Source organism: Patella vulgata, chromosome 7 (genome assembly GCF_932274485.2).
Source record: "Patella vulgata chromosome 7, xgPatVulg1.2, whole genome shotgun sequence".
NCBI classification, from domain to species: domain Eukaryota; kingdom Metazoa; phylum Mollusca; class Gastropoda; family Patellidae; genus Patella; species Patella vulgata.
In genome coordinates, this window is record NC_065885.2 from 2,309,917 (window position 1) to 2,333,968 (window position 24,052).

The following is a 24,052-nucleotide window of genomic DNA, read 5'->3' on the forward strand; positions in this document are numbered from 1 at the left end:
TGATTTAATTTCATTGATGCAAAGCATTAATTGTGATATAACAAATGTCTATATCATTATTTCGCACTTTGAATGCCAATCCCATTCCACCATCTGATAATAAAGGATAAGACACACGACCGTTACATTTTTCTCATAAAATGTTGTTTTACAATTTGTTTATGTAGCTGGAATTTGACAGGAATTTGAAATATAAGTAATCAGCCATAGTGCCGCTGCCTGGGCAAAAATTCCCTCATCGCACACTGTGTGGCATAATATGTCAATCTTCATTTCTTGCAGACTAGGAGGTTGTGTGGTCGAGTGGTCCTGTGTTTGAGTCAATTGACATGGTCTAATTCCAAGTTTATGGTGTACATGTATGCACAACCTCATGTTTAAAAGCCCCTATAGATGTATAAGCGAATTATTGAAATAAAATTTAGCATGTGTTACTAGGCCTGAAGTGAAATATTTATGTGGAGTGGATTCTATGTGATTATATTATTGGAGTTGTGAAAGAATTTTGTAAATGAAAATTGTGTAGATAGTAGGCTAGGCCTATCTAATAGTATCTAAATGATTATTTATAAAGTGCCCTTTTTTCTTGAATAATTGCATCGCGGAGCAATTTCGGGGTCAAATTTATCAAACCGGAATTACATTTCTTGATCCCTCAGTTAAAGTTGTAGATGAATTCTCCATGTATTGTAATTGTATGTAGCCTGCTGCTTATTACTATTAGGCTATTAGATAATATCAAATGATCTTGTGGTCATTATTCCCAGCTGTGGTCATTATTCCTATTACAGTATTAGATTGGGTGATTCCAAATCAGCTCTATGGCATTTATTCCTCATCGTGGAACGCCCTCCCCCATCCCCACTTTGAAACCTGTCATTTGGGTTGGTGAAATTGTAAAACACCCGTTAACAGGGGCGGATCCAGGAATTTTTGCAGGAGGGGGTTTGTCAGGTTCCTAAGACAATGTATCTCCCCCCCCCCCTCCCCGCCCGCATGGTCTCTATCGTCATTTTGGCATATACATACACTTGGGCTTTTTAAACAGAGAAATTCAACACCTCGTTTGACGTCAAATTTTATTATGAATTAATACAATGACATTGTGATTCAATTTCATGGATGCAAAGCATTAATTGTGATATCAGTGATCACATTAAATAATAAATGTCTATATTATATCATTATCTCGTGCTTTGACTTTGCGTGCACATCCTGTCCCACATCTGACGATAAAGGATAAAGCACACGGCCAAGAAACTTTTCTCATAAAAAGTGTTGATTTACAAAAAAAATTATGTAGCTGAGCGGGAGGGGGGGGGGTGACCCCACCCCACCCACCCACCCACCTCTGGATCCGCCCCTGGTTAATGGCGTTAATAATACGACAGCATGCCCGGCAAGTTTCTTGAATCTACTTGCTACAGTACAACAAGTACAACCATTATTAGACCAGACCAATGTTTTGCTACGCAAGTCTCTGCTTTCCATTTAGTACTATTGCTTCTAAATTCAGTTGTCTTGTGATGAATCTTGCTTGGGAGAGATCAACAAAATGTTTAGATTGAAAACTAGTTAATAAAAAGTTGGGCTTGGCCGGGATTTGAACCCGGGACCTCTCGCACCCTAAGCGAGAATCATACCCCTAGACCACCAAGCCGATGTAAAAATTTACATATAATGGTATAAATGTAGGTCACGGCTATAAGTGTCTGAATGACGTCACAGTCTTATCTGGAAATTCCCAGTAAAGAAGGAAGCTTTATTTAACGAGGAAATAAAATAAAATCTCGGTTGTCTTGGAAGGAGAAAAACTTTAATTTGAACAAAAATGGAACCAGAAGGCCATCAAAGTGTTATTAAATATCTAATCACTGGTTTTATTTTGATTATCAGTGAAATTATCACATCACTTGCGAGGACGTAAGTAAATTTTAATTCACTTCTTTTTTCTAAAGCGAAAATGTCCGTGAAGTCAAAAACAGTCAGTCATAATTTATAGTATAGGCCGTATGCCCTATGGTAACAATTTACATCAGTATGGTAACTTGGTGTAACGATGTTCAATGATATAAATACTATGAAATATCCGACTTGACAGGGTTTTTATTGGTAATATAATGGATTTAAGTAGATGCCATATATTTGGAAGCATTATGACATCGGTGTCTTTTAATCTGTTGTTGACAGCACAGTACCGAAAAATTGGAAAATGTGACTTCATAGTTCATGATGTTTGGAATTTACTTGGAATATAGAGCCAGTTGATTTTTCTGATTTGATAAGAAATGAAAAACGATCTTAAAGGAGCTAAATCGCTAATATTTGGGACCTAGAAATTGACACATATGGATCGCAATGCATAAAATAATGTAATATGAATGTACATAAACTGTTTTAGATTCAATCGTTTCTGTTTTTATTGTAATTTCTAATAAGTTGTGTTCGGCGAAATACACCAGAAATATCAATCGAATGACAGTCTCTAGCGTCTGGTTATTCCAGTCTACACCGATAGTATTTAGTAGGCATGTTCTCCAGATACGAATATGACGTCACCGTTTGACATGACTTGTCTAGCCTTGTTCTTCGAGTCCGTTGTTACAAATGGCGCAGAAACGCATATTATTATGGTACACGATTCGTGTACCAATGGTAAAATGTTTATTTTGTCTTAAATATTGGATATCAGAAGCCCATGGCATCGTTTTCCCCGGTAAGATCAGAACATCAATGTTGATTTAAATTGACAAATAATTTGTGTTTTCAATGTCGAAGATTTTAGATGATACTGAGTTAGAGACTTAATAGCTACTTTAAGACGTTGTAATAATTATTGTTTTGGAGCAATTTGATTCAGCATATCCCTTTTACATTATCTAGGTTTTAACTATGTTATAGTGAGAACTAAGCTATTTATCTAATCTTACATAATGTCGGATGTTTAATAATACAAGGAAATACAAGATGAGTAATATTTCCTGTTTGAAATTAAAGTTAATAATATCATAGCTTATGACTGTTTAGGATTGCCAGCTAAGCGAGAGAGAGAGAGAGAGAGAGAGAGAGAGAGATGCAGTTTAATGTCCACTCGACACAAACTAGGTCATTTCTGGACAACATATGGTTTAATTTTATTTCAATAATTCGCTTGCGTATAGGGGTCTTTAGCAGTGGGAGGAAACTGGAGGACCCGGAGAAAACCCACGAGGTTGGACAGGCGACCCTACTCCTTGTCACGTACAACCGGGCTTTCGAAACCACGCCAGTTGACTCAATGATACAGCATGGGATTTAACATCCTACTGTTCATCTCCATCTGGGCGAATGAAGACGGGCATACATCATGTGGAAATTTTGACTGTAGATTGTCTGTTTAAGGTTGCCAGCTAAGCTAGGAAAATGAAATGAAATGGAGTCTAACGTCCTACTGTTCTGCTTCAACTGGCCTATAATGAAGGTGGGCTTACACCATACAGTGTGCTATGATGGAAATTGTGTCCGCGGACAATGGCACTACAGCCTACTTATATATCATCAAATTCCAACTGCAAAGGGATCTTACATGCACGCCAATGTGTACACACTACCTCGGTACACACTACCCCATCTGAATGACTAGACCCCCTTATTGAACTGAAATTGAACCGTATGTTAGTCCTGAAAAGACCTAGTTTGAGTTGAGTGGAGTTAACCCCCTCTCTCTCTCTCTCTCTCTTTCTCTCTCTCTCTCTCATATTACCACTTCAGTTTCACATCTAATACAGTTATCCATCACATATTGAATATTTCCTGTTCTGAGTCATTATTTAAACATACATTATGCAAGAACTAAATCTACCTATTGCAGGTCTTTCTTTAGGACTGAAATGTTATCTAAATTATTACTTAGACATTCATTAACTTATCCAGACCATAATCATCTCTCGATGGCATCGCTAGCCTGAGATATTTATTGGATTGAAGTATATTTTTTGATAAACAATTAAACATAAAAATGGATAATCGAGACTTTGTTTTTTATTATACCGACTGTACATGTATAGTAATGATGATCGAGGCTAGCCTAAAATTCAAAAGCCAATATCTCGGTTCAGCATATTCTCTTTAAGTTATCCATTTTGTCACTAATATAGCGAGAACTGTCAACTGAAGTAATTTGAATGAAATTTTCAATATTTTCATTTTTACATTATCTATTTTTGAGCTATTATAGTAAGAATGGTCAACTTTTTATCTAAATCTTACATAATGTATCTTTAATTGTTTTAATAATCACCAAATTTTATAATAAAATCTATTTAATTAGCCAAAAGGAAATACTTCATTAATGAATAATGAGTATTTAATAAATATTTGTACATTGTATCCCTGCCACGGCAAGCCCACCAACGTTGGTTACATGTTACAATAGCCGCCCACGATTTTGAGGTTCGGTAATGAACTTAAATTCAGCAGTCGAGTATCGACCCCATCTTGGTTCTGATGCTAGCTAAAACTTGTTTATATTCTTGCTGTAATCTTATTATATAAGTACTTTAATACTCCATATAAATGTATATTGATAATATATATTTATATCATTTATGTATCTTATTTTTGGAAAGCCGATTTATATAAGCCTTTGGCTTGTTTCGGTATCCTGTGAATAAAAATATTGTTTAAAGATACATTATGTAAGATTTAGATAAAGAGCTAGCCATTCTTGCTGTTGATTATGGCTTGGATAAATTAATGAATGTCTAATTAATAATTTAGAAAACATTTCAGGCCTAAAGAAAGACCTGCAATAATCAGATTTAGCTCTTGCATACTGTATGTTTAAATAAAAATAAATAAATAATTATTTTTGTAATGAACTCCCCCCACCCCCACCCCGATACCTATATGTACACAAACCTTTATTCTCTTCCTGTAATCCTATTATTTATACAGAGGGCCTTACAAGGACGGCAGTCTAATCATTCGGATGGGACGGAAAACCAAGGTCCTGTGTACACATTGGCGTGCATGTAAAAGATCCCTTGTCAGTTGGAATTCGATATAAGAGTAGGCCCTAGTGCCGCTGTCCGGGCAAAATTTCCCTCATGCACACTGTATGGCATATACCCGTCTTCATTAGCCCAGGTCGGACCAGAACAGTAGGACGTTAAACCCCATTTCATTTCATTTGATATTATCTATATTCTCCAGGTGGGGTAAAATAATTAGGGTACCCGGTTCAAGTGGAGCATTCGCACCAAATGATGATGGAAGTACGTATACCGGTCATAGTGATGGACATTTTGATGAATTTGGTGCCGGAGATGGAAAAAAGCCCCATGAATTCTACCATACTTTCTTTATGGTAAATATTCATAATTTCTCTTATTGTTGTTCTTAGAGTTTAATGTCTCATTTCGCATCCCAATTATACATTGTAGCATATAGTTCTTATTTTCATATACATATCTGTATTTATTGTTGTCCCTTTCCCAATCGTGCAATGCGGCACTAGTTCTTATTATAATACATTCATTTATTGTCATGTTGTAACCTTTACTTGAAGAATAAAAAAATAAATAAAATAAATAAATGTCCACTTCCACCGAAGGTGATATCGCAGACTTGTTGTCTTATTTTCATTTTTTTTATTATCTTAGAGCACGCACAGGGGTCTTTCTTGTGGAAAGAAACAGGAGTACTTGGAGTAAACCCACAAGGTTGAGAAACCACCCCTGTCTCCAAACCACATACACTCACATCAGGGATTGAAACCACGACCGCAAGCCTGAGGTGACCGGCCAGTGGGAGCTCGACGTGTGACACTCTAGACCACTAGGCCATCTCACCCCCCCCCCCCCCCCCGTAATAATTTCTGTCAGGCCTTTAACCCTTTATAGCCCTTGGATTTCTCGAAACCCCAATGGCTTGGGCTCTTTAGACCAACCCCAAACTGTCCAAATCAAGCCAATATCTGTGGCGCCCCCAAGAACTAGGATATAATCCTAAAATACGAAGGGCGAGTCACATGACTCGGGCAGTTTCAGGCGGTGTCAGAGACCTGTAGTTTTGGGGAGTTTCGAGCTGTCCAGGTATAAACTGGTGCAAAATAGACCACTTTTCTGTAATTTTCTTCAAAATGAAATGAAATGAATATGAAATGTGGTTTAACGTCCTACTGTTCTGCTCCTACTGGGCTAATGAAGACGGGCATACGCCATACCGTGTGCTATGAAAGAAATTTTGCCCAGACAGTGGTGCTGTGGCCTACTCTTATAACAAATTCCAACTGCCAAGGCATCTTTTACGGACACGCCAATGTGTACCTCATTTTTTCATTCCATCCAGACAACTATACATTGTCCCTTGCGTAGGAACCACGCTCGAAGATCCTGATGAACTTTCCCAACCAAGACCTGAGGGATCGAACACATGACCTCGAGGTTAGCGAGCCAACATCTTGCTCACTGAATCACAGTGGCTCCCAATATTCTTCAAAAAATTTGGGTAGTGAATGGTCAGGGGTCTTTAGCTGTGAGAGGTAACCATATAGTATACTCCATGCAGTGTGCTCGTTGGGAAATTTAATCTGGACAGCAACTGAATTCCAAATCGGGGGTTCTTTTACATGAACGACAGGGGAGTTGGATGGCTGAATGGTTAGCATGTGCGCGATGTATCATAAAGTTTGTCATTGAGTCGACTGGCATGGTTTCGAATCCCCGGTTGTACGTTACAAGGAGTAGGGTCATCTGTCTAACCTCGTGGGTTTTCTCTGGGTCCTCCGGTTTCCTCCCACTGCTAAAGACCCCTACGCACAAGCGAATTATGTAAATAAAATTAAAACCATATGTTAGTCCCGAAATGACCTAGTTTGTGTCGAGTGGACGTTAAACCCCATTTCTCTCTCTCTCTCACATGAAGGACAAGGTGTACACAGAACCTTGTTTTCCATCCCGTCCGAGGGACTAGATGGTGTTTCTTACCAGGCGGCACACCATCCTGTACCATGGACAAGGGGAAAACATGCTGGAAAACCACCAAGAACCTTCCAAGCCAACTAAGGGATCGAACCGGGACCTTTTGTACATTGACTCACAGAGTCATTAAATGGAGAGAGAGAGAGTGAGAAATGGGGTTAAACGTCCACTTGATACAAACTAGGTCATTTCGGGACTAACACATGATTCAATATCAATTTTATTTCAATAATTCGCTTGAGCGTAGGGGCCTTTAGCAGTGGGAGGAAACCGGAGGAAACCCACGAGGTTGGACAGGCGACCCTACTCCTTGTCAAGTACAACCGGGGGATCGAAACCCAGTCAGATGACAGACCGTATGATACATGATAACCATTCGGCCATCCAACCCCCACCAGCCAACTAAGGGATCGAATGACGATCTCTTGTACAAGAGCAGCTTCGTATTCACTGAGTCATTAAATGGTATGCCATATTGACAATATAAGATAGCCAAACGAAAGATTAGATTTTCTTGACTGTGTCAATTTTTGTCTTCCACTGAACAATGCGAGGCGGGAAGGTTGGACAGAATGATCTATGAAGTGTGCTTTAGATCATAAGGTCTGTTATTGAGTCAAGTGTCGTGGTTTCAATTCCCCTCTTGTACAAGTGAAGGAGTAGGGTCACCTGTCCAACTTCATGGACATATATATTAGTCCCAAAATGACCTAGTTTGTGTCGAGTGGACGTTAAACACCAGTCTTTCTCTTTCTCATTAAACAATTTGAATATTTTATAATATTTTTTTTTTTCTCAGGCACCGATGTTGTATTTACCCCAACTATTCTGTTTGTTGTTATTTTATATAATGAGTGGGACGGGGTGTGGCCGACGTTATCTTCACCCAGAACAAGAACGGAATGCTGTTGAAGGTGCACAGAACCCTCGGGGTGGTGCTCGTCGCCCCCTTAACAGAAGGGTAGAACAGGATATGCGTTACAGTAAAGGGATTTTTGTCATTCCTGCCATTTTTAATTATGCAGCAACATGTCTTCTATATGTAGGCTTCAATCTCACTTATCCCTCTAGTACTATTCTGTTTAAAGGTAATTCTGTTGCTTAATTATTTTGTAAACATGACATACACTATCATGACATACACTAGAATGATACACAGAGCTGATCATGACATACACTAGAATAATACACAGAGCTGATTATGACATACACTAGATTAATGCACACAGCTCATCATGACATACGCTAGAATGATACACACAGCTGATCATGACATACACTAGAATGATACACACAGCTGATCATGGCATACACTAGAATAATACACACAGCTGATGACATACACTAGAATGATACACACAGCTGATCATGGCATACACTAGAATAATACACACAGCTGATCATGATATACACTAGAATGATACACACAACTGATCATGGCATACACTAGAATGATACATTAAAACTACAAAACACGATTTTATGGATAACAATCACTAGGAACTTTAACACTGCAACGTTTCAAGTTTCTTGGGATAGTTATGTTTTATATTATTTCAATGTTTCGCTATTACTAAATGCCTTACAAACATTATGTGTGGATTACTGTTCGAGAGCCAGACATTTAGTAATATATTGATAATACACCAGAACGTTAGTCTGAGTGTTGTTTCAATTTATTGTTTATTAAAATACAGATACTATCCTAGATGTGAATTTGTTCCAAGTTATTATTTTTTTTCGAACAATATTTATTCAATATTTACATATTATAAAGATACAATGTTTAATTATGGGATCTCAAAACAAGTCGGAGTTATTAATGCTTACAGCTGGTAACCGTGCGGATCCATTCTGTAGGGATTCATTAAATCTGCTTTCTGGAACTAGAGTCTTTGTAGTGTGATGGATTATTTTTGTTTCAGGTGCCATTCTGTTTTTCACGTCACTCTTATCTGTGGCGTTCCTCGGCAGAAACATGAACCCAAGAATGTGGATAGGTGTTGTAATTGGCATTATGGGACTGGCGAATTTAGGAATTCATGATTATATCTATATGTCCAGGAATGATTATGATACAAATGGAATCGTCGCAGGTATACTTATATTTACATTTATAATATTCTTAAACAAATTATGAAAAGGAGTCATGGCATATATTCATCGTACTGTTCGTCTTATTAGCGCACAACCACGACATCCCTAGAGAGTCTAATTTTGCCCTGCAGTGACTTCGTAATGTAATACTAAGGCTCTAACAAGTTCTATGAATCTCTGTGTAGAAACAGGGATAGGCCTAGTTAAAGGCCTCACCGATGTTATGATGATTGTTAGTGATTAGAATGGTATTATGTAAGACTTAGATAAAGCACTGGTCGTTCAGTCAAATTATTTTATTCTGAGGGAAGTTATGTGTGTTTGAAGTTTAGACAAATTAATTTTGATTTTTCAAGTGCCATTGCTACAATAATAAACAAAGTCTGTGTTTGTGTCACATGGGGGGTAGGATGACCGAATGGTTAGCCAGTGTGCGTTTATTGTATGGAGGCGGTGTTTGTGTCACACGGGGGGTAGGATGACCGAATGGTTAGCCAGTGTGCGTTTATTGTATGGAGGCGGTGTTTGTGTCACATGGGGGGTAGGATGACCGAATGGTTAGCCAGTGTGCGTTTTATCATAAGGTCTGTAATTGAGACAACTGGTGTGGTTTGCGATTCTCCGGTTGTACGTGATAAGGAGTTCAAGGAGTCACCTGTCCAACCTCATGGGTTTTCTCCGGGTCTGCCGGTTTCCTCCCACTGCTAAAGACCCCTACGAGCAAGCAAATTGTTGAAATAAAATTGAACCATATGTTAATCCCGAAATGACCTAGTTTGTGTTGAGTGGACTTTAAACCCCGTTCCTCTCTCTCTCTCTTTTTAAAAGAAGATGATGATTACACATCATAAACTATTCTTGTTTTTTCTGGAAAGTGAACCAATTCTGGCCCCACTAAAAATGTCTGACAGACAGACTTTTGAAACAGGTAAATCGATCCACCTGTCTTTATTTGGAAGTTGTATCCCTTGTTTTTATTTGTTTATCCAGGAGATTTGCTGATTGTCATGGCTCAAATAATGTATTCTATCCAGGCCGTCATCGAACAGAAGCTTCTAACTCGTTACACAAATCTCACACCTCTAGAAACTCTCGGATTCGAAGGTAAAATATTTTGTATATCAGATTGATTGTTATTTAGAACTTTTACGAGAAGTATTGAAATGGGTTAATCATCCTGCTGCTTAGATAACAAACCTTATCTCTCAACCCTCCCTGTTTCGAGATAAGAGATGATGCTATTACCTTCAACGTAGCACATGCAGGAGCGATTCGCACCCAGCATTTGTAAACAAAATTGACAATATTTTTAATCAAAACAATGATTGATTATATATTCCTACCTGAAAGGGTACAAATCCCCTCTTTTTAAATCAAAGCGACAGTAGATTGCTTTTTCCGACATTTTAAATTTACGTCTGTAACAAATAAGGCGGGGCCTCGTGTGCAATAGCCCATCAAAGTACTAATCTGATCAGAGTTGCGCAGTAGTAGTATTAACCTATTTTTAAGATGGTACATACATTAATAAAGAAATTGAGTTTGCCATCAGTGGGTAAGACGTTGGCTCACTAACCTGGAGGTCAAGTGTTCGATCTCTGCATTGGCCTAGAAAGTTCATTCGGATTTTCCGGCGTAGTTACCCCTCGTCAGTGGTGTAGGACAGATGGCCTTTTAAGGGACAACTTATAGTTGTTCAAATGGGATAAAAAAAAAACTGGTCCTGTATACACAATGGTATGCACATAAAAGTTGGAATTTGATATATAAGAGTAAGGCCATAGTGCCGCTGTTCGGGCCAAATTTCCACCATAGCACACTGTATTGTGTATGCCCGTCTTCATGAGCCCAGTCGGAGCAGAACAGTAGGACGTTAAACTCCATTTCATTTCATTTCTCTAGCTTAGCTGGCTGGCAACCCTAAACACTCATAAACTATCATATTATTAACTTTAATTTCAAACAGGAAATATTATTCATTTTGTATTTCCTTGTATTATTAATACAGTAGGGAGTATGTTTAAACTCTTGACAGCACAGGACAGAACAATCTTGTCATCCCTACATATATGAATAATTATGCCAGTTGTATACACAGGGTACGTCGATTTCCTGTCAACTACTTTGCTTGCCTCTCTCTCTCTCTCTCTCTCTCTCTCTCTCTCTCATCCCCCTCCCCCCAACCCCACCCCACCTACACCCTGTAAAAGTTACTGACCAGTCATAAATTATTTCCAGTAAAGTTTACATGATTTATTTTGGTTGTTTTTCAGGATTGTACGGATTTTGTATCTCATTCTTTCTGCTCATCATATTTTCGTTTGTCAATGCTGGGGCCTTCAGCAATCTACCTGACCACTATCTGGAAGCACCAATCGATGCCTTGAAACAGATGAGGAATTCATGGCAAGCCTCCATTATAGTCATAGGTTGGTGAATTATAATTTATTATTAAATCTGATTTTAAAAAATGTAAAAATATTTCGAATCGCCACTGAAGGTATAACATGTATGTATATTAAAGTGCACATAAGATGGGCCTGGAAACTTTGAGATACGTGAAGCCAATGGTTACTATATCCACTTTACGGCAAGTTCACGCCAATCTGGTTGAAATTAATTCAGTTATCTTCACTCAAAGACGTAAAAATAGACCTTCGGTAAAAACGACTTTGTCAATTATCGAAAACACTCTTAATCCCCTCAGACGCCAGTGATCACAGTGACCGAATGCATATTCGGAATGGTTACTATATCCACTTTACGGCAAGTTCACGCCAATCTGGTTGAAATTAATTCAGTTATCTTCACTCAAAGTCGTAAAAATAGACCTTCCGTAAAAACGACTTTGCCAATTATCGAAAACACTCTTAATCCCCTCAGACGCCAGTGACGTCACAGTGACCGAATGCATATTCGGAATGTTTATTCCTTAATTACCTATATACAGCCGGCGTGTGTATTCTTTAACGCCTGAAGGATTCCTTAATCCCCCTAATTAAATAAAACAATTGACTACGGAATAATTTGTTTTGTAATTCATTTTAATTGAAGATCCAATTTAGAGTGCCTACAATTTTTAAACTTTGAAGTCTTGAACTCTTAATTAATTTGTTACAATATGGAACTTATTGGACGAACACTATTAATATGTAAATAATATACGGGTCCAGCTATGTGGTTTTTACTGCGAGCACTTCGCTTTTCCACATAAAGTGTAGTGTCGTTAATATCGGTCATTAATTAATCAATCCGACTTTAAAAGTTATACAGGCATGGGTCATAAATTAATTTACACGTTGGTGATCGCAGTGAGTGTTAGTGGGATTAAGAATGTTGATTAGGTAATTATCTTTTTTTACGCCGTCCAAATCAAAGACATCACTCTAAGTGGAACGTGTGCGTAATACCTCACGAACGAACTAATGGTAGAATCATACACACACATATTAATTCTATAAAATAATTAATTGATTGGCGTTTAAACAACATTTAATTGATGGATTGATTAACGTTTTTGATACGATTAGGTTATAATGTCTAACATCGGTTATCTTCTTTATAATAAAAGTATTTTACAATTGCATTGACAGTTTAATCACTCACCAAACGGCACGAATGATCCCGTGCAATTTTCGCGGCGAAGTTTAACCTCATTTACTACACCCGTAGTACATGGAACGGTACATGATAATAAGATACCAAGCGTTGATTGGCAGAGAAATGAATGCGATCTATTGTACATGTTATGCATAGTCATCAGAAAATTCCCTATTCACTGTAGTTGTTCTTTATGTATAGAAATGGTTTTATTATTATATATAGCTAATAATGAATATATGGACAAATGACTGGCACCATTTGTATTTCTGTACTTAAGTTTGGGATATCAAGTATTACGGGGTTATCCAAATTACCGGTAAATGCGCTGATTTCTTGAGTCATCTTCATTTGACACGTGGACTTTTTAAACAAAGGCAGCTTAAATTGATCTACGGCTTGATACAGCTTTTTAAATTCACTTTTTAAATATTCCAATCACAAATGTCTAATCTATACCAATGAAAGACAATAATTCGGTGATTATGATTAGGCCAGTCACGTGGTAATTGAACCTTCAATAGACACTTGTCCAGTTGCCGTGTGTATTGATAGTGCTATATTGTACAGACAGTGAGATATTGTATAGATAATGTATATCCTATGTGTAGTGCATGTGACGTCACCAGCCAATCAACCGGATTAAGGTCGTAATTGAAAAATCGAAAAGCGTTTTGGCGTGTCGGATACTTAAACCTTAACAGCGGACTTAATTTTAATCAGATTGGTGTGAACTTGCCGTAAAGTTGATATAGTAACTATGGGCTATACATACATGCAATTTAGATTTTTGATCTTACGTGGTCTTTAATATTAATTTTGTTGTTTGTGCCAGTCAGTGTTTGAATCAGTCAGAAGAAATGAAATGGGGTTTAACGTCCTACTGTTCTGCTCCTAAACTAGGCTTATGAAGACGGACATACACCATACACCATATTGAATTCCAACTGCCAGGGGATCTTTTACGTGCGTTCCAATATATACGGGTGGCCTCAGTTTTTCTTCGTCTCATCCGAAGGACTAGACAGCTGTCCTTGTCAGGCCATCTGTTCTGCACCACTGACAAGGGAAAACCACGCTTGAAAATCCTGATGAACAGTAGGACGTTAAACCCCATTTCATTTCATTTCATTTCTGGATTTCTGTTTGGTTATTATCTGTGCTGCAGTTATTATCTGTGCTGCAGTTTCTATGTGTGCTGCAGTTTTTATATGTGCTGCAGTTCTCCTGCACTTACTATGAGTAAATGACGGTCAATGCCGTGAGGTTCCTGATCTCCAAGACCACCTGTCATTAACCCAGAGAGTTAAAAAATAGTAGGACGTTAAACGCCAGGCGTGCTGGAACCTGTCAATAACGGCAAAGAGCCCAGTGTGCCACAATCATCTGATAGCAATATTGAAAGGGATTGACTATTTTGATTTTTTAGCTTGGTGTGGTCACAAGGAATCTATAGGCAGTCATGTCATTTTAAATATCTTAGAAACCACCTTTCTAGATAACCATGCTATGGAGGCAGACCACCATTAATTTCCCCATTGACTTCAATGTTAATTCTGGCCTCTTTGCCCACCTCCAACTTTTCCCCAAATTTTCGTTGGGCTGAATGCTTTTCACTACAGACAGAGGAACAAATGGTCATGTCTTTGCACTAAAATTTGTATGAGGTTGACCACAAAAATTTTGAGATACACAATCTTGAAGAAGCATACTAAAAACATGTAACTAGTTGCCGTACATATCGCCGTAGCTAACCTGATAACCCTCTTATCCTTCCGCCTCAAAATCATGAATATTTACCAAAACCTGGCAGAAAATGTTAATTCAAACCCTCTTCATCCATTCTAGACAAATCAACACAAATGGGCATGCAAAAGGGGAGAAAAGAGAGAGAGAGAGAATTGCTATAAATAGAAACTACAATTCGTGGGTACCGAGATGATGAAATTTAATGGTGGTCTGCCTCCTATATGGGTTTATAAGTTCATATATCATCAAAATTCTTTTCTTTATAGCTTCACATTTATTTTTGCAACATTATTATAATACAGAATCAGAAAAAAATAATTACTGCAGAAATGGTGACCCTTTAAAGTTATGTACTGTTTTGTATACCGGATTGCAGCTCAGGTCCATGGGCCTTTTGTTCTAGAATTGAAGATTCTTTCTTAATTTTGTCGAAATGTGAGTTCTGCGAAAAGATTGAAAGAGTTTCAAACAAGTCACATCAAAAATATTCAAAATATTGGAATATTTTTCAAAAATTGACTTTCTTTTACCTTTTTCTACAAAATGGTCCATTTTTGACACTTTGTATGCCTCAAAATGCTAATATTTCCCTATTTCTGGGAAAGTCTGAGATGAAAAGCATTTATTTCTAGAAACCTTGGCCGGTATACAGGAAGACAAGCTGCAAATTTGTTGCATTGAAGGTAACTGTAAGGAACTATAGTGAAACCTGTAAGCCCACCCCCTAAAAATGTTGGTGTGGTAACAAATCCACATAAGTAATACTGTCGATGGAATATGGCTAAAAGCCATGTTCTTCTATCCCTGGCTTATATACATACATATAAACACAGTTTGTTATAAGAAGTATGAATTATTTATTAAAATATGGATTGATAAATGTAAAATAAATGCTGTATTTAGGTGACAACCAGCCACTCTAATAAAAGGGTCGCAAAGCACTATTTTTTTTTTAAAAAAATGGGAATATTTCAGTTTTTAAAATACTTTAACAATCAGAGGTATCCTTGAAATTACATAGTGTAAATATTATGTGGAAGCAAGTTGTTTTAATCTTTACATCAATGTCCTGACAAAATGAGATGGAAAAAGGGAGTTCTGACAAAATTCAAAGCATAAAAGGGGTATGAAAAGGCTATTAATTAATATCTTATTGCCCTGTAAGTGCCACATTTTAAAAGATCACCACAAATAATAGATTTACATTCAAAATGTAAAACATTAAGCTGCAAATAACACATCTACAACATATCCATTTTTGGGTGTGGACTCATTTGGAAGAAATGTCATAGGATTACATGTTTGACCATAAACAAAAAGTCTTAGAAATCCTTGAAATCTTATATGTAACTATTTGTTTGTGTCAAATAAAATGCTCGGTTACAATTCAAGCACAAAATCAAATTACTGCTAATTTGGAGTCAACAAATGTTCAATTGAATATCCAAATATCATCTTCAAGAAAAGGGGTGGGGTGGGGAGGGTGAGCCAGTCTAAATGAAATGAAGACAGAGAAATTTCCCTGCAAACACATAAATTTTACTTTCTCGAGAAGGGAAATGCAACAATTTCAGGTTTTGAAAGATTAAAATTGTGTTAAGCCTGAGGAAAACAGCAGCAAAATGCAGTTCACTCATGTTTTGAAAATTCTAACACACCTAAGCTGAACATAATTAGACTAAATTTCTTAATTTTTGACAAACACATGAATACTTTTTCAATATCTGACAAACACATGGATCCTTGCCAAGTTATTTAACAATGAAAATAAAGACATGCCACACATTTTGGTTCATTTTACAACAGATGAATAATTAAAATTTTGACAGCAATATTAGGGGTAATCTGAAGAATTTCAGACAATTTATCATGATTTTTAGGCAAAATTGAGTGAAATTATGATACTTTCTTCCCGTCTAACCTTTATAATGCAGAAAAAGTAAAAATCATACATTGAAATATTTTCCACTAATTTTGAAAAGTAAATAAACACTGAAAATCACAAAATTTTGACTAATATCAAAATTTCCTCTTCCAAATTTGTCAGATATTTTTGAAATTTTACCATTTCACATTTTTTACTATCAAAATGCCATATATCACATTTTTTGACAATTTGGAGATCATATCATCAAATTTAGGCCTTTCATCCACTGTCAGGTTGTTTTCATATAGGAGGCAGACCACCATTAATTTCCCCATTGACTTCAATGTTAATTCTGGCCTCTTTGCCCACCTCCAACTTTTCCCCAAATTTTCGTTGGGCTGAATGCTTTTCACTACAGACAGAGGAACAAAAGGTCATGTCTTTGCACTAAAATTTGTATGAGGTTAACCATCAAAATTTTGAGATACACAAACTTGAAGAAGCATACTAAAAACATGTAACTAGTTGCCGTACATATCGCCGTAGCTAATCCTTCCGCCTCAAAATCATGAATATTTACCAAAACCTGGCAGAAAATGTTAATTCAAACCCTCTTCGTCCATTCTAGACCAAAAAATCAACAAAAATGGGCATGCAAAAGGGGAGAAAAGAGAGAGAGACAGAATTGCTATAAATAGACGAACTGTGAAATTTAATGGTGGTCTGCCTCCCTATAGCCTGTCAATTAGAGATTTACCTCCCTTGGCCTGGGTTATCAGCTTTATTGCCATAGAGTTATCGATAAAGAATTATACAGTGATGGGTTACTAGAAATTCTTGGAAGTAGGCACAAGCTTTGGAGAGAGAGAGAGAGAGAGAGAGAGAGAGAGAGAGAGAGAGAGAAATGGGGTTTAACTCCACTCCACACAAACTAGGTCATTTCAGGATTAATTAATACGTGTGATTAATTAATACGTGTCATCTATTTATTTGGGGATTTCGGCTAGGGACATCAGCCTCACCATTGGCTTGTTTTTATAGGAATGATGATTTTATTTTTATGTATTATTTTTATAGGGATGATGATATTCAACACCATCCACTACTTAATGGCTCTAATGATCACCAAGGATTATGGTGCCACTCCAAGAATGGTCATCAATTCTATCGCCTATGCTGTCACCTGGGGGATAATTCTTGCCTTGAAATGGCAAACATATAAATGGTACCTTATTCCTGGTTTTCCTCTGGTTGTCCTTGGTTTTTTGGTATATTTTGATGTATTTATGTGTATTTATCGCTTCATCAGACGGTACCTTTGTCGAGCAGAAGTTGAGGATGATCAGGTTAACTTATTGGGCAATGGACACGCAGGTTAGTTTTACTGAACGTCATTGACATATAAATCTATTTCGTTTCATTTTTTATAGTTCAAAATTTCATTTTACTTGTCTTTATTACACTATGATCAGGAAAAGGTGTTATATAACCCGTTTTCTGATTGATGTGAGGGATTAGCCAATAACCAATGAAATTGTTTGATGTCGTAAGCACTTGGCGTGTGGTGCATGGAACTGTGGGTACACAGTCGCAGCGAAAACAAAGCAAAAGTTGTATTTCCAAATACCCACTTGAAACGTCAATGCTGATTGGTTAATCAAATGTCTGATGTCATAGTGCCAAAAGCAGCTCGTATGACCTGTAACGTGACCTCCCACTACAACCGGACAGATATTCATGTAGTGAAGGCCATTGAAAGTATAAATAACGAAAGTATAGATCTGTATTTTAATCAAATTGTTGACATATGTGGTGCCTTAAACTTGAAAATTTTGCCAACCAGCTCATTTTTGACCTTTATTATCAACACTTTTTTTCATTTGTTTTTAAAGAAAATGACAATTGTTAAGGGAAGCCACGATGGCTAAGTTAGTAAGACACTGGCTTGCTAACCTGGAGGTCGCTTGTATACATTGGCGTGCACGTTAAAGATCCCTTGGCAGTTATAAGAGTAGGCCGTAGTGTCACTGTTCCGGCAAAATTTCCCTCATTGCACACTTTATGGCATATGCCCGTCTTCATTAGCCCAGTCGGAGCAGAACAGTAGGACGTTAAACACCATTTCATTTCACAATTGTGAGGATTATCCAAATTGTTTTTGTACGCTCGATTTAAAAAAAATCTTTGAATATATCACCGTTGCACTCTAATGATGGTTGAGTTCGGACAAAATGGCCACCCCTTGTACGCAATTTTGATCCGATTTTGATGAAACTTTAAATTTATGTTTATATCACAAAAATCTTGGTTTCTTTCGATCATGACGCATATTCGAATGTAACTTACTGGATTATGGCCCCTGATTGTTTGAAAAATAACATTTTTAGCTTGTGAACACTGTAGAGGTCACAATTTTTATCTAAGAGTCACAATTTGTATTCGATTTTAAAAAATGTTTAAACATATCAAAGTTACACATCAATTAAGGTTGAGTTCGAATTTTCGTAAAAATCTAACCCAAACTGACGGACAAAATGGCTGCTCCTTGTACACAAATAGTGTAAAAGTATGTAATACCAAGATAGTGGACACTCTAGAAGTGACAATTTTTATCCGATTTTGATGAAACTTGGAATGTATGATTATAATCAAAATATCTTGGTTCCTTTTAATATTTGTGCATATCGGACCGTCACTTCCTGGATTATGGCCCCTGATTGTACAAAAAATCAAGTTTTTTTAGGTTGAGGATCCTCTAGAGGTCACAATTTTTTATCCAATTTTTAAAACCGTTTAAATATATCACCATTCCACCATAATGATGGTTGAATTCGAATTTGAACTGCCCGACAAAATGGCCACTCTTTGTACACACATAGTGTAAAAGTATGTAATACCAAGGTTGTGGACCCTCTAGAAGTCACAAGATTTTGATAAAAAACTTTAAATATATGTTTATATTCCAAATATCTCAGTTTCTTTCGATATTCATGCATTTCAGACCATAACTTCCTGGATATTATGGCCCCTGATTGTACGAAAAATCGCTCTCTTTTTTTTTAAGCCTGTTCATCACCTGCCAATCAAGACTAGCAAACATTCTTGAAATGTTCGACAGAGAAAGAGAGAGAGAATCTTTAGCAGTGGGAGGACACCAGACAATCAGGAGAAAACACACGAGGTTGGACAGACGACCCTACTCCTTGTTACATACAACCGGTGAATCGAAACCACGCCAGTTGACTCAATGACAGACCTTATGATACAACGCGGATGCGCTAACTATTCAGCCATCCAACCCCCCGAACTACTATAAATGTTTAGCACTTGATACATGTTAATATTGATTACACTGCTGTTTGTCGGGTGAACTCCCAACTTCTGTGTCTGTTGATTGATGAACATTTTACTTACATTATCCCCCCCCCCCCTTGAAATTAAAGATTTTAACAATAATATTTTACAGGTGGTGCTATACAGTAGTTTGGAACTACAGAATGGAAACTTCAAAACAATGAATGGATAAAATGATGTCTTCTGCTTGTCATTTATCTCAGATAATTTTTTTATGTTATATTTTAAAATTCATATACAAAGTGCTTTAAAAATGAGATATAATTTCTCTTTAAAAAAAATTGTATATTATGTGTTTCATTTTTTTTTTATTTTAAATTTGTTTTAAGAACGTGTTTTGTATATAAATGTATTAAGGGAATTATGTTTGTGAGATTCCCTAATTTGTTAGCATTTTTCATGTTAAAGGCACAAAACTAGAGACTAAAAGACCACACCATTTAAAATTTGCTTCCTTTTCTTCAAAAAAACAAAATTATTTAAAAAGCTTTTAAGGTTTGAAATTTTTAACAAGAGCAGGTCTCACACTGGCTTTTAATTTTTTTCCGTCAAAATGGATGATAATTGTTATATACTGAAATATTCATGTATCTTTTCCACCAACTGGAATATTTTATCTGCCAAAAAATTGTGATAAGAAAGAAAATATGTAAGAATTTTATTTCCCTGGTAGGCCTATTATATAACAATTACCGATTTAATTATAATATACAACAACTGAAAAAATCCGTCTTTACAAAATACATTAGCCCAGTTTTGAGATGATTTACGAAGATCGAATATTTTTTTTTATCGTGACTTTAGTCTATTTGCACACCGTATTTCGCAATATATTTTCAGTATTTACACATCAATCTCAACCAAGGATTGCCAATTTTTTATAAATTTATGTGTTACGTGTACAATAGAATGATTTACATTTAAATTTTATTTGTAAGAAATGCTTACAATTATATTCGTCGTTCACTTTCCGCCAAGAAAATTGCTGTGACATCATTTTAGTCCTTCTGCTCATATTCTAGTCTATATTTCTATGAGCGAAACAACTAAAATGACATCACAGATTGTTTATTGACGAAAAGTTACGACTACTCACGGAGAACGGCGGAAATCACTAACATTGAAATTTACCTATGACAGGTAACATTGACATTCAGGATCATTTTATACTTATCGAAAGGATATGTTGACATAATTACTTGCATTATTTAGCAAAATTATGAAGCTTTTCCGGTGAGCTTTAAGCTATGAATCCCAGCCAGACCTTTTTAAAGACAGTCACTGATAAAACCCTATTTATGAGAATTTAGCCAAAAGACGATCAAGTTACGAATCGTATCAATTCAGAAGCTATAGTCTCGATTTGAGGCTGACCGACATATTTACAAATCTAAATTAGAATTTCTCAGTCACCCAAAGGAACTTTTTATTTTGTACTTTACCAAAAATAAGGGTGGATAGCCCCGGACATTTCCACCACTTTGTCCCCCGCCTAATTTTGGAGCTGATCAATCCTAACATAAATTATTGCAATCTGAAGTTCTCATTATACATTCCATTTCTTTCCATCCTTCATCTTAAATGTCTTCAATTCTCAGTCAGCAACTGAAGGATAACTCAATTCTATCTATGAACATCTACATCAAGATAGTATCTAACCCATGATTAGGTTTTAATCATTAATGACGATCCCAAGAATACTATTTATTCCATACTTTTGTTAAATATATATTTGTAAAAGTTGCATGATCAGAGTTATTTATTTTTTAAAAGATCTTTAATTGAAAAATCTCGATTTTTAAAAGCTCTTTAATCGAAAAATCTCGATTTGAGTTTTTTAAAAGATCTTGAATCGAAAAATCTGCATTTGGGTTTTTTAAAAGATCTTTACTTGGAAAATCTGCATTTGAATTTTTTAAAGATTTTTAATATGAAAATCTGTATTTAATCTACATGTTTTTATTTTAGATGTTTTCATTCGTTTAATCAAAGATCTGAATAGACTGTAATTACTACATATAAACATAATAATTAATTTAATTAGTTTCTTTTGTTTGTACTTTTTAAAGATACATTATGTAAGATTTAGATAAAGAGCTGATCATTAAAGATACATTATGTAAGATTTAGATAAAGAGCTGATCATTAAAGATACATTATGTAAGATTTAGATAAAGAGCTGATCATTAAAGATACATTGCAAGATTTAGATAAAGAGCTGACCATTAAAGATACATTGCAAGATTTAGATAAAGAGCTAACCATTCTTGCTGTAATAGTTCAAAAACAGATAAAAAATAAATACATTGAAAATTTCATTCAAATTACTCTATTCTGAACAAAGTTCTGACTGTTTGAAGAAAAGCACAGTCATGATTTTCATTGCTATTGTTGTTACGATGATAAACAGTCTCGATTATCCATTTTTAATTAAATGGCTATCATGTTTCAATCCGTTCAAAATCACAACCATCAGATGGTCTAGAGAGTTAATTATGGGCTTGTCATGTTAATTAATGTCCAATAGGCAAATTTACAGATTAAACTCTTACATAAGGCATCTTTAATTATTAGACGTGTTAAAGATCTGATCTAAGAAGGCATCTTTAATTATTAGACATGTTAAAGACCTGGGCCCTTATTCACGAAAACTTAAACTAAGATACAATCGAAATTTTAAGAAATATTGCAATTCGATTGGCTGACCAATATGCAAATTGGATATATGCAAATTGATTTTACTGGTCAGCCAATCAAATTGCAGTATTTCTTAAAATTTCGATTGTATCTTAGTTTAAGTTTTCGTGAATAAGGGCCCAGATCTAAGAAGAAATCGTCGTATTGAAAGTAAATGAAAAATCTCCAAATGAATTTGTATGTTAACGTTAATATTATGTACTTTATCAATTTGAGCATTTATTTTATAAATATTTACATATTTTCTCTCAAATTCAAGCAATGTATATATATGAATATCAACTATATATTTATTACATTCTACCAACTTGTCAACGAATTCCAGCTGCCAAGGCAATTTCACGTACATGGCCACATGTGCTCAGGACCTTGTGTTTTTTTTATCCTATTTGTTGATTAATGAATATATAATATATTATTGTTAACTGTCTCTATTTCGGGTTTCACTGAAATTGTTGCTTTTAAACTGATGTTTTGATGATTCAAAATGTTGCCTAAATATATTAGTAGCCATTTCCATAAATATGTGCTATTCGCTACCCAGTTATTAAATGCCATTAAGGTACCGTAGTAGCGTAATTTTAACACTTGCATCGAAACGAATAGTCCGCGGAACCATGGTAGGTGGTTGTTCTTGTTTTGAACAACACCACATATAGAAAATGGTAAATTAAATGTTTGTTATTATTGAATGATAAACGGAAATATGTCAACATTTGCTTACTACATCAGTGCAGGTGGGTGGAAGGGTGGGTCAAGATATATCTACGTCAACGTGTTCAAATTTTACTGTTGTTAATAGATGTGTTATAGGTCTGTTTCTTAAATATTTATATATTTTTATTCAAAAAAATTCAAAAAAATCTATTTTGAATAAAAATCTATTTTTGAATAAAAATCTATTTTTGAATAAAAATCTCTTTTAGAATAAAAATCTCTTTTTGAATAAAAATCTCTTTTTGAATAAAAATCTCTTTTTGAATAAAAATCTATTTTTGAATAAAAAACTATTTTGATTAAAAATCTATTTTGAATAAAAATCTATTTTGATTAAAAATCTATTTTGAAGAATAAAAATCTATTTTGAAGAATAAAAATCTATTTTGAAGAATAAAAATCTATTTTGAATAAATTTCTATTTTGAATAAATTTCTATTTTGAATAAATTTCTATTTTGCTTATTTAAATCTATTTTGAATAAAAATATTAATTTGCTTATTAGAGTTGTATTATTTCCATTTTTCAGATAGATCATTTCAAACCATTATTTCATTATTTTGATTACGGTATAGACGTTTCCTGATATCTGTATTGCACATCTGCATCACAATATTCTGTCTGACAGATTATGTTTCAGCTGAAACTTGGGAAATATTTTATAATGTAATGTGGACATTATTTTATGTGGATATTCTGAACATTCCCTGGTGCTTTGGTGGCCGAATGTTTAATGCGTGCACATGGGGTTAAAGGTCTGTCATTGAGTCGACTGGCTTGATTTCGTTTCCCCGCTTATACGTGACAAGTGGAGGGTTGCAAATCCAACCTCGTGGGTTTTCTCTGGGCCCTTCGGTTTCCTCCCACTGCTAAAAGATCCCTGCCTGCAAGTGAATTATTGAAATAAAATTGAACCATATGTTAGTCCCTAAATAACCTGGTTTGTGTCAAGTGGACGTTAAACTCGATTTCTCTCTCTATATTTTAACATGCCTTGGATCATGTCCGT

At 35.6% G+C, this 24,052-nt stretch overlaps 1 protein-coding gene, 1 long non-coding RNA gene and 1 other non-coding gene across 3 annotated transcripts; 1 reads left to right on the forward strand and 2 right to left on the reverse strand.

The window, feature by feature from the left end:
* Positions 1-1,588: 1,588 nt before the first annotated feature.
* Positions 1,589-1,660, reverse strand: Trnap-agg (transfer RNA proline (anticodon AGG)). The gene has a single exon. It is a non-coding gene; the product is annotated as a tRNA-Pro (tRNA).
* Positions 1,661-1,742: 82 nt separating this feature from the next.
* Positions 1,743-21,834, forward strand: LOC126827915 (solute carrier family 35 member F6). Its single transcript, XM_050557497.2, has 8 exons — positions 1,743-1,923; positions 5,194-5,347; positions 7,762-8,050; positions 8,888-9,058; positions 10,050-10,163; positions 11,333-11,488; positions 17,353-17,649; positions 19,742-21,834. The coding sequence occupies exons 1-8, from the start codon at positions 1,832-1,834 to the stop codon at positions 19,756-19,758; spliced, it is 1,290 nt and encodes a 429-aa protein (XP_050413454.1). The 5' UTR covers positions 1,743-1,831; the 3' UTR covers positions 19,759-21,834.
* LOC130013620 (uncharacterized) lies at positions 21,775-22,350 on the reverse strand. The gene is made up of 2 exons (XR_008788817.1): positions 22,260-22,350; positions 21,775-22,216 (listed from the first exon to the last, which is right to left on the reverse strand). It is a non-coding gene; the product is annotated as an uncharacterized LOC130013620 (long non-coding RNA).
* Positions 22,351-24,052: the final 1,702 nt, after the last annotated feature.